Source organism: Streptopelia decaocto (assembly GCF_964273445.1).
Source record: "Streptopelia decaocto genome assembly, chromosome: 8".
Classification (NCBI taxonomy): domain Eukaryota; kingdom Metazoa; phylum Chordata; class Aves; order Columbiformes; family Columbidae; genus Streptopelia; species Streptopelia decaocto.
In genome coordinates, this window is record NC_138662.1 from 7,700,139 (window position 1) to 7,712,483 (window position 12,345).

The following is a 12,345-nucleotide window of genomic DNA, read 5'->3' on the forward strand; positions in this document are numbered from 1 at the left end:
ACCCAACCCTCAAAGCAGGTTATTTTAAATCTTATTTTAAACCTTATGCATGTTACAATTAAAATATTTTCATTTCTGAAAAAAAAAAAACACTTTTAGCTTTTAAAACCTCATCTTTATACTGCAGTTCATTCCAATGTTTTTATAAAGTTGAAATCACTAACTGATTATAAAAATGACTTAAAGTGAAAGAATGTTTTTTAAAAAATACACAGCCTTTTCCAGTCCAATGTAGATTTTTATTTCAAAGTGAAATCCTCCACACCACTACTTCCTGGCTACTTCTTTAGCCATGTAGCATATTTTAACACCAAAGAAAAGCTCCTTTCCTGACTCCATTATCAGACAAACTGCCAAGGGAATAAAGCATCTTCAAAAGCATACTGGCTGAAGAAATGAAGATAAGGAACCTGTAATGATATCTTACTGGGACAAATGATAAAAGTCACACTCAACCCTACCAGAAACAGGCCTACACAAGACCAGAAGTAGATCCAAATCTTTGGTGTACAGACTACCAGGCTTTTTTCCCACTTTGTACTACTGGCAAGTCATCACAAGGAATCACTTCAAAACATTAACAGTATTACAAAGATGTAAAGCAGATTATGAACAAGTAAACTTGGGGCATTAATATCACATACGGTCTAAGTGGCTGGAATGTTTACCGTCCTCTTTTCAAAAGAGGACTCGTTTGTACTATCAGTTCAGCTCCCTTGCCCCAGAAGTGTGTGTGTCCTATATTTTGTACATGCAGGCAACTGTAGCTATGAACATCCTTTCCATCCAGCTGTTCTCCGCTGAATGCTGGGCCGTATCTTTAGCAATCAAGTAGAAGTAGTTTGTAATCATCATGAGCAATAAGTTTCAGCTGCATTCACACTGCATTTTGGCACACACAAAGTCAGGAGTAACCCATATCACAGAAAAATCAGGTTTCATAAAATTAGAAGGAGTCATAAGTTATCTTCATCTACATTCTTATCTGACATACGTCATTTTTTGTTTTGAGAAAACAAGAGCATCTTGGAAGTCTTCCCGCTCACATCTAGTAGCCAAATGACACCAAAAGACACCAAAAGGAAGGTCTTGGTCTTCTCCATTGTGCTCAGATTGCTTAATGGGGCAGGCAGTTACAGTTCCAATACTGCCTAATTAGTAGATCTGACTTAAGAGTGAGGATAGCAAAGCGCCACAGTGAGACAGAGGCCTCACTCTTTGGCAACATAAAATGAAGTTGCATCCCAAAGCTGTAGTTTCACTTCGGTTTCCACTTTAAGTAAGCAGAAGGCAGCAGTGTCACCACACTTACATTCATTCCCACCACTCTGCCATTAACTCATTCACCCCTAATTCACTCCTGTCCCTTATGGCATCTGGATACACTTTAGTTCAGAGCAGTTCCTTAATGTTGTTTGTGCATCAGCTTCACAAACCTGCCAACTCACACAAGAGAGGGCAGGGACCTGAAGCTGGTGGCAGCACAGTACCGCCAAACTGGTAAAATGTTCCTGAAAGCGTAGCCCAAGAACATGATGCCAGAAGTGTCCACAGGACCATTCCGCAGTGCCAGCTGCAGAGATTACAGACACCACTACTCTCTTGCCTTTTGCAATTTAGCCATTTGTGCAGATATAGCTTCATCTCATATGAAAAGATGATCTGTTTAAAAGTTACCTTAACTAGCTGGAATAGCTGACAGAAGAAGGTTTTATTTTACACTTCCAATTTAGATGTTCCTATACAATGACGTAGATCAACTGGGCACAGTAACCATTCAAACTCTCTGGAAAGAAAAGACTCGTACTTTGAAACCCATCCTATAAGGTAATAATAGAAATCAACCCGATCTCACTCCTATAAACACATATATGCATCATTTGCATATGGTATATGCAAATGGAGCTTAAGGCATAAAGCAATAAGCGTACGAAACAACCTCTCTCAGAGCTCCTATTTCTTCCAGTAGCAAGGTTAGCTGAAATTCCACCTCTTCTCAGTCACTCTGCTCTAATTTCTTCTTCACCGAGATTCACTGTTCTTATTTTCCTAAATTTAAATATTAGCCTGCCACAGATTATAGATCATTAAAACTAATTAAAAAAATCCCTCCTTTTCTTATTGCTTTGAATATCTAAAGCCATTTCACAAATACAGTTCACAGCACAATCCCACAAGCAGTTGCACTGGTGTAATTCAGTACATGGCAAAGAGCATCCAAGATCAGGAACACTTTAACGAACTGCCACCCCACAAACTATAATGTGGAAAGAGAGGGATTACTACTTTGTAACACTGAACCAGAGGGGAAAAGCCCTTCCAGTTAGAGTGCCATCTTTCAGGTCAAACAAAGTATTTTTAGAAATTAACAGCTTTCAATGATTCCTCCCCTCCTCCTGGCTTTCATGCTTCTTCTGCTATAAAGGTATCAAGAACAGGCTCCTTTCTTATCTCAGACTAAACCACTGGGTTAATGCACTTGCTGGAAAGCCATTCGCCTTCAGAGATACCTTGTACTTAATGCACTGCCAGCTGGGAACAAAGGTGATAATGACAGACTTTCCCTACCAGCAAAGATGTCTTGTTTTGACAACACTCAGGAGATTTTTCAAAGAATTTTAAAAGAGATTTGAAATAACGCAACTCATTTTGCTTTTGCTATTCTGAATACAAGTTTGTTTAATTAACGACAATACAAAGAGCCGAGAAGACAGCACTTTGTAACTGAGTTTTCCCTTAATATATAAACCTCTCCAAAACCCATTATTTTTGTTTTACTAACTCCTACCCTTGGAGAGGAATAAGAAGCAAGCAAGAAAAAACCAAAACCAAAACAAAAACCCCACACCAAACAAGGACAATTTATTTTAATACCCAAGTTTTATGCTTAGCATCTGCCTTTTCAGTGCCATGGAAATCAACCTGCCTGACCTCCCAAGTGAACTAGCTTGGATTAAAAAGCCTTTTAATCAAGACCAGCACCACCGATACAGAGGGAAAGTTATAAACGAGAAAGGCTTAGAAGAATACTTCTTGCAGACTTTAAGAGGTAAGTTGTCCATTGTTTAAAACTTTGATTAATTTTCTTCTATTATTAAGCAAACTATCAACTATCAGCTCCAAATTCTCACATTACAGATTGAAAGTACTGAAATCTCTCAGATTGGACTATTGTTATTGTTACTGGCAGTAACTGTTTGCATGTTTTTAAACAAAGTTTAACATACTTTTCACAAAGTACAGACAAAAGGAAACAAGCTTAGGTTCACTAAAGAAATAGGCAATGCATATTACAGATTACGCAATAATAAATAGATTAAGTATGAAGTATACTCTAAAAAATTCCTTTTAAGAGGAATTCTAAATTGAAGATATGTTACATTACCAAAATGAAAAGAAGTTGTTGGACTTAATTTCTTGATTTGCTCACATTTGGAGATATTTGCTTTTTTAAATTCTCTCTAACAATGAAAAGTAGAATACCTGTTTTTTCTGTTTACCACTGTAACTGCTGTAACGTCTCTCAGCTTCTTGTTCACATCCCCTGTCATGTTTGCTTTAGGATCTGATGCCTCATGAAAAAATGGTTTAAGTTTTCAGACAGTGTTATATAAAACTTTTGAAGCAGGCAACCTTTCTCAAAATTTGAGGTTTAAGTATTATTCTGGGGCTTGAACCATATTATGTACCTAGACAGTCTGGAGTTGAAAAGACTTCCCCATTAAGAGCTAAAATATTAAAAAGGTATTATTTTGGGGGGAAAACAAACAAACAAACAAACCCTCGACATGTCTTACATCTAACCAGAATAACAAATAATGAATTAACCCAAATGTCATCTATTTCACTTGCTGAACACCACAGAAGGTAGATATAAGGTACTGTATCACTTGGTCTAATCTCCTCCCAGAATACCAATGAAAGACTCCTTCATAACCCACCCTGTGAAAATGGGGGAAAACTCCCCCAACAACTATGCAAGGTAAGTCAGGCCTCCTTTCCCATGACAATAAAATGGCAATTGTTCTAAGAGTATGAAAAAGCCTTTGTCCAACTGCATAAAGGATCTCATGTCTACAGCTTTAAAGTAGTAAGTGCTGATATACACCAAACTAAAAATTCCCTTGTATATTAAAAATAAGTATTTGAACAAAGCAAAATATAAAAGAATGGTAAAACCCACCAAAAATATTGTGATCTAGCATGACAGGCAAATAATTCTTAAGAGCCTCTGGCCAACCAAAAATAACGTTTAGATACTGCTTACAAATTTTCTCATATAACTTGTTAGTGGCTCTGCATAGACTGCAGTACAGCACTTGATATACTCAGAAGAGCTCTCACACCATCTAAGCCAGAAATGCATAAAAGGGAATTCCCCTTAAGTCAAGACAGAATCCCAGAATAAAGTGAAAACATGGAGTTTACAAAACAGTAGTATCATAGTCAGTTATAAAGACTGTTGATATGGAACCTTCCCCAAATATGTGGTGGCACAATTTTGCTCTGATAATCTTCTGCTACCATCCCCTGGGGAAGCATAAACCACAATTTGTCATTGATCCTGTCACAACTTAATTATACAGGTGCAACATATGATTGAAAACCTAAAATCATATTTATTGATACTGTTATTTGGCAGAGACAATCAGGTAGTCTGAACCATTCCCCATCTGTAAGCTAAGGAAGGAGAATCATCAGTTCAGTCACTCTGCAGTCTTAGCAGGGTAATGTATTCATAAGAGTTTCTAATGGTCACAGTAGATTCCCTCAAGCACAATATAAAAAAACCCAACTCTTTAAGAAATAGGGCTGTTGCCAACACTCTGCAGAAGAGGTGGTCTTTCCTTGCACAACTGAGCAGTCCATCCTCTTTCCATCATTAAAGCATCTCAGAAGAACTTCATATTAAGGCATCAGACATGCACCACATTAGCTCTTAGAGACACAAATTACATTAAACATTGGCTTAAAACTCCTATTTAAATTAGTCCCCAAAACACAAAGGTTTTTCATGCCAGCAGGCAGCTAAGCAGAAGTGGACACCCTTCTGCACGAAAATAACTTGGACAAGAATCCCCTAATCTACCCATACAAATAAAACACATACATGTTGAAATTTGTCTGTAAATCCAAATCAATCCTGGCAGATTGTCTGATTGATTTTTTTCTTAAGTTTCACAAATACTATGCAGATAGAGGAAAACAGATTTAACACTGATTATTTCAAACTTGTTTTTTCCTAACTAATTCAGGGGAGAGGCATCAGGAAATTTGGGAAAACGCCTATAAGGAAGAAAATCCTAAACACAATAATCAAATGCAAAAAGTAAGGTAGTTAGCAGCACTGAAATTGTAAGGAATAAAAAGCTTAGATGCTGTTTTCTATGCTTTTAAGCTTGCATTTGAACAAAGTGAATGCTAGCAGAGCACACAAAAACTGATCTGCTGCTTGTTTGTGGCACTAATGACAGACTAACTACATGGAACATTTTCAATCTGCAATCAGTGTAGACTGTTCCTGGACGTGCTACCACCCTCTTCCAGGAGACACAACAGTAACAAAATAAATGACATTTTTCAACAAAAGTCTTGTAAAATTACAATAGGAAAGATAAGGAGGAAAAAAACCCTCTTGATTACTTCAGAATGCAATTATTTCCCATACCCAGCCTGTAATATTTTCCTTGCTCACCCTGGTATGAATTCCTTCCTTCCTCATACTCTTCTATGTCATCTCTATCCTAACTCCCATGGGCACAGATCTTACACAATAGTGCCCATAGGAAAGGGAGAGCTTTTATCAATGAGAGAAAAGCATTTAATTAGCTTTAGGGGTTTCTAACAAAGTCACACACAGTCTGCCTTCTCTGATTGCTTCCTTTAAGTGATCCTCTAGTCACTCCCACTAGAAAACATCACTGATAATTCCACAGCAGGTTCTGCTTCCTGATACCATCGGCAGTTCCAACAAACAAATGAATCAACTTCCTGCTTACCTCATGTCACCAATCTCACAGTTGCAATTCTTTGCTCTACCGTCACCCCATCAGCCATCCTACCCCCAACACCACCATCTACAGCTCCTGCTCCTTCGAAACCAAGCAACCTGTTTAAACATCCAACTCAAGGCAGTATTTTTCCCCTCTCTCAATTCCTGCCAGTCATTTACTTCCTAATCTCCTAGATTTCTCAACTTACTGACGAGTTCTGACTTTTTCCTCTTGATGACACTTACAGAAGGATGATTGCTACGACTATTAAACAGAGGAGACCACCTATCTTAAGCTGTTCTTTGTCACCATTATGGAATCTATCCTACTCCCCACAGATCCTAGAAGCTTTCCAAGGGTGAAAAAATAAGGCATTAACATTTGATTGTTCTTTTAGGAACACTGAGGTCTAGACTGCAGTGTTCCTATCTGTGACTCAAAGGGACATTCTGATAGGAAGCAGACATGGTATTGACAAAGTACTGTAGCACACAGGTTCTCCAAGGAATTCAGGGGAACCTGTCACTTGACAGCAACAAACGAGTTTCAAGAACTTTGCCTACTAGAGAGGACATAAAGTGACACTTTTGTATCAGGAGTACCATCTGCTCCATGGGGTGTCTTTTATTTATCTACTTAACCTAATGTGAATTTCATATATACATATATAGTCCTTAAAGAGAGGAGGAGGGAGGATAATTTCTATTTGAGCTCTTTGGAGTAACAGGAGTTTTAGCATGTTATCTAATTGGAATACAGTACACTGGGACTCTGAAGCTCAACTGATGGTCCAAAATACTACTAGATTTCAAAAAGCAGCAAGAAGATACTGACTGCTATTTTATCACTCATCTGTGTAACAACTATCCCAACACCCAGACTTGCTGGAGTCTCAATTCCAGGAAATGTAGTACAGACACCTGTCTCCTGAGTTTAAAACCTCTTGTGGAAAAAGAAACCTTCAACATGGAGCTGAGCAATTTTCTCAACTTCTTCAAGCAGCTACTGATTAATACTTAATTTTTCACTTGCAAAAGAGGAAGCCCTTAGAACTGTTCTTGGTGTTAAATACTTTCAAAATCAATTAATTTTCACTATTTTTTCATTGTTTTTAATTAATGCTATAACACTGTGTATGTTTAGATTAAACCTATCAAATCATTAATTAAAAAGAATATAGCAATATTTAACTTTGTTAGTATACCCTCTTTCTACCGAAAGCAGGTGGTCATCATAATATAATACCACAGCTATGTAATTCTGGCACAGTAGACAGAAAACATCAGATATTTCATTGGAATCGGGCCCATTACATTATACTTGAAACAGACATCACAGCAATCAGAAGTGGTCGAGGTTATAAAAGAAAACATGAAGTTTATACGGATTAAAGAAAGTTATACTCACAGCTAGCATTTCTGTAGAGAAGAAAAGGTTCATGGAGCTGAAACTCCAAATCTTTATTTACTGGTTCAACCAGGTTGTGCATGTTCAGTCGATTCACTATCGTAAAACCATGATAAGGAGAAGCTGACCTATTGTTTCAATTAACACAAAGACATGGATTAATACCTTGATCAACATACACAACTTTCTGAAACAGAGTTATGAATTAACCCTCAAATCTCCATTGCTTTATTAGCTGAAGTTTTAGCAGTCACCAAGTTCTAACAGTTGTTCTTCTATGCCATTTCTTGGCATGCCAACTAATTTTAGTTTAGAACTACACTTGCCTCCAAGTAGGATTAGGATTAACATTAGAGTTCTACACTGCTAAACTGCTGAATCAAAAATATGCCTCAAAAAACCCCCCACATCGATTCAAAAATACCAGGGCAGGTCCAGGATTACAATGAAAGTGTATTCCATACTTCATATAAGATAGCGTTGAGGCATTTCAAAATCTTTTATGAGAGGAGAAAAAACAAACCACTTACTGTGAACAGGTACAACAATTAAAAAAAGCTGTTATCTTAAATAATGTGAAATACACTTAAAAAGGAACCAGAAGCAGTAACTTCTTCCTAAAGGGAGACTCTCAAAATAAAGACTTAACCCGGTGTCTTCTAAGTAGATATTAATTTACTCAGAATTGCATTGCTTGGTGAAACAATTTTTTATTATCTAGATTTTTGCTATACACCAGGTGGAAAAAGAAAACATCAAGCTAGCAAGCACTGGAAGTTCAAGATAGTTTTAGATCTGTTTTCTCTTGCTGCATGAATGTCATGTCAGCATGCTCATCTGTGCCTGTGAGCAATCATATAATCAACACAGGAGCATAGCAAACTCAGGGTAAAAATCAGATATAATTAGCTAGTAAGTGTCAGGATTTCTGTCACGATGACACCACCTTTACTGAATGATCAACAACAAAATCTGTCAAGAGCTTGGGGGCAAACAATCCTTACCATCACAAGTTAGTCTTTTAATGCACCTAACAGAACTTATTTGAAATAATCGGCTAGTCGCAATGAAACTTTTTGCTTAGTTTTTTTGTTTTTCAGTTTGATTGGCTTTCTTACACTATTTCCAAGACTGAAGCTAAACCAAATTAGAGAGGAACCAGACACTAGTATCCCTTCATAGAGCCAGGATAAAATATTGCAATGACCTAGTCTGTAACAATCTATATCAAGATGGGTTAAGTCTGCATTATTTTTATTTCTTACATTCAAAAGAGTGTTTTTTCATTGTTAGATTTTTGATTTGCCTGCAATCTAAAACTTAAATCCATGATTGGTTTTATGTGCTGATTCTCCTCTCCCACTCCTTTCTTCCATCCCATATAATTGGAAATTTCTTTCCCGGAAAGCTTTTAGGAAACTTTGTCCATTTGCAAAACTGTTGGGAAATGGCAAAATTAAATTAGGACAGATTATTTGTCTCTGTATTGTTTTCACAATTAACTTTATGGATTTTAGGAAACAGAGGAAGATTCAGCGTTTACCAAACTCAATACATTAACAAATGCTACTGAATTACAAAATAAGCTCAATAAACTAGGTTTGTGTGGTACATATGCAGCATTCATCAACTTCTATGATTTTTCCAGCAGTACATTTAGGTGCTTTTGATAGAGGTATTCACCTATGTGCAGAGTCTCTTCTTTTCAAATGAGTGTATAGATGTAAATAGCTGGACAAATAAGTAGTTTACTGGATGCAGTAAAACTAGTATGAAAGCTACACATGAAGCCACCTGAGGTTAATTTTCTTAAGGAAGGAAAAAGAAAAAACCCCAGAAATAACACCTTACCTTTTGTACACAAATAAGGTCCCTTCTATGTCAGTTTTCTCCTACAAAAGACAGAAATTGCATTTAATGGGGTGCTTGTTCACAGAGCTATGCAGCTTTTGTATAGCATTTTAATTAGAGATATTTGCAATATCCTTATATTTCCCTGAGGTTTGACACCATAAGACTAAAAATGATCTATTATTATCAGAAACTACCTGTTTCTTCTTAGTAAGATCAGGCAATTAAACCCATTTCCAGAAAATTTTGTTTATGCTATCAATCTGATGATGTGATTTACAATATTCTACAACCTTCCTGTGCTGCGTCTGACCCGTCAGAGCTGCACACCTTTCTCACAGCTCCGTATTTTAAATACAGACAATCCATTTATCCGGAAATATCAGACAGATTACCTTCCACAGTTGTTATTTAAATGATGGCAATGACAAAACCATATAACTATGGACCGCGGCTCTGCTTCATAGTTCTGTTTTCAAAGGACCCTTTACCACACACTTCTGACCCACGAGCATAGAAAGCCGAGTGCAGTTCCAGCGCCACATAAGTCAGCACGAAGTTCCACATATTTCTGTTTTCACAGTTTTGTGATTAAACCGGTGGTCAAGCAAAAACTGATTTAATGCAACAACAAACACTAACATTTCTCAAATACTGCTCTTCCTGAATTAGGGTTCTTTTCAACACGCATGAGCAACAACAACAAATTACAACGTACAAAAAAAAAAAAAAAAAAAAAGCTAACCCAGCAACGGCCACCAAGAGCACAGGAAACCTCGATCCCCTCAGCTGCCCGGTCGCGGGTTCCCCGCGCAGGGGCCGGCGGCCTCGGGTCCCGGGCCAGGCCCAGGCTCGGCCCCGCTCGCCGCTCCGCCGGGACCAGCGCCCTTGGGGCCGACACCCCCGCGGGGGAAGGGACCCGACCCTCAAACTGCTCCTCGGCCGAGAGCAGCCCCTGCAGAGGCGCCGGGCCAGGCAGCTGCTGGGCCGAGGGCACGGGCGACCGCAGCCCCGGCCCCGCCACAGCCGGCGCCCGCGAACGCCCCGCTCGGGGCCGCGCCGCCACCGCCCCCCGGCCCGGCCGTGCGGAGAGCTGGGCCCGCTCCCCGGACTTACCCACTCGTTGGCCTTCGGGCTGAAGCTGTAGAGCGCTACCTGGCCGGTCACATCGGCGATGCTGGTGATGTACGGGTCGTGCTGCTTGAGGGCCGCCAGGCTGATCTCCTGCCCCGCTCTGCTCACCGCCTCCATCTTGGCTCCCGGCAGCCACTCGCGGGGGAGGGCAAGAACCAACCGCGCGGTGTCACCGGCGCGCCCGTCCCCGCCGCCGGCCGGAACGCCGAGCCCCGTGCCTGCCGTTCCGCCCGGCGGTTCCGCGTCACGGCAGCTGCCGGCCCTGCCAGTCCGGGTCAGCGACAGCGTCCGCCCCTCCCTCGGGATCCGGAGCCCCCTCCCCGGGCCGGGGGGCTCCCCGCTCCCCCACCTCGCGGCTCCCGAGGCCGCCCTGTGGCAGAGGCTGCCGGGGCCTTGCTGCGTCGTGGAGTTTGGGTACCGGCCGTGCCCAAGGCAGCCCCCCGCCCCTGCCGACACGCGTGGGGTTGGGCATCACACACCGCCGCTGCAGAGGGGTTCGTGGTTTGTGGCACCGCGGTGTGAGCCACAGGTCAGCGGCTGGGCGGAAAACCGGCTCCAAGGGGCTCAGCTCGACATGTGGCTGCCGGGCTGGGTTGTGTCCCTGAGCTAGGTTGTGTCCCCCCGGGCTGGGTTGTGTCCCTAGGCTGGGTTGTCCCCCCGGGCTGGGTTGTGTCCCTAGGTTGGGTTGTGTCCCCGGGCTGGGTTGTGTCCTTAGGCTGGGTTGTCCCCCCGGGCTGGGTTGTGTCCCTAGGTTGGGTTGTCCCCCCGGGCTGGGTTGTGTCCCTAGGCTGGGTTGTCCCCCCGGGCTGGGTTGTGTCCCTAGGTTGGGTTGTGTCCCTGGGCTGGGTTGTGTCCCTAGGCTGGGTTGTCCCCCCGGGCTGGGTTGTGTCCCTAGGCTGGGTTGTGTCCCCGGGGTGGGTTGTGTCCCCTGGTGCCGCCGGGCACGGGCGGAGCGGACGGTGGGCTCTGCAGGGCTGTGCCTGCAGCAGCCGCAGGGCTCGGCCAGGCTCCCGTGTCGGAGCTGGCACAGCGGAGCGGTGACCTCCACGCTGCCCCGCTGCCGAGTGCCCAAAGCCACCGACCGTGTCCGTGCCCTGCCCGGCAGAGCTGTGCTCCTGCTCTGCCGCCTCCGCCTCCCCGGCTGTGGCTCCATCCGGGAGGGCTCTGTCAGACATGGTGTCGCTCCGGTTCAGCTCCCGTAACGCTGTGAGGGCAGGACTTCCAGTCCTTTGTCGAAGGGATCCATCCTGTCAGCCACCTTCGCTCCCTGTACTGACTCCTCTTGAGCATGTTGCGTGAGATTTTCATTTGGCTTCTTCCAACTCGTGTCTCCACGTCTGGCTGTGTAATGAAGAGAAATAGCTTCTTCGTTTCCATGAAACAAATTAAGCTAAAGATCCCTGTATTCTGTGTATTGTTTACACTGTAAGAGGTCATTATTTTTATTGTTATTATTTATTTACTGACTTCAGTAATACAAAGGCTTCTGAGTTTACCGCAGGCTGGCAAATAAAGTGCGATGAGCTGGGTCACAGGCTGGAGGAATTATCTTCCACTACTTTGGAGGTGATGCTGTTTGTTCATGTGTTTGTCAGTATCTGGTATCCAATATTACTCAGTCTACAGTGGGACATAGAATTTTCAATATTTTAAAAGAATTTTAGAATTAAATACTTCATTTTTCTCTGGTACTGTAAAAATATGAACTGTCCTATGTAGTATATACGTAAGTTTATGGGAATAAGGGCAAGGTAACATGCAGTGCACTGCTCTTTGTTCCCATGTGTTTTTTTTAATGATTAGTGGATTTTAGGAATAGGAAAGAATGGAATATTTATTAGGATCAAGGCACGAATGACCTCCAAGATAAGATCAGTGAGATTCAACTATGTAGTGTTTTGTGCAACCTGACAGGAAAAAACAGGGTTGTAAATTTCTAAACAAAACCATGTTTGTGGCA

The 12,345-nt window shown here is 41.7% G+C and overlaps 1 protein-coding gene across 1 annotated transcript in view; it reads right to left on the minus strand.

The window, feature by feature from the left end:
• DCP1A (decapping mRNA 1A) overlaps positions 1–10,516 on the minus strand; it is a 31,014-nt gene extending 20,498 nt beyond the window's left edge. Inside the window, exons 1-3 of the mRNA XM_082060440.1 lie at positions 10,368–10,516; positions 9,252–9,292; positions 7,401–7,528 (exon numbers count right to left, since the gene is read on the minus strand). Coding sequence (XP_081916566.1) covers positions 7,401–7,528; positions 9,252–9,292; positions 10,368–10,502 — 304 coding nt within the window. The 5' untranslated portion in view covers positions 10,503–10,516. The remainder of the gene's footprint in view (positions 1–7,400; positions 7,529–9,251; positions 9,293–10,367) is intronic.
• Positions 10,517–12,345: the final 1,829 nt, after the last annotated feature.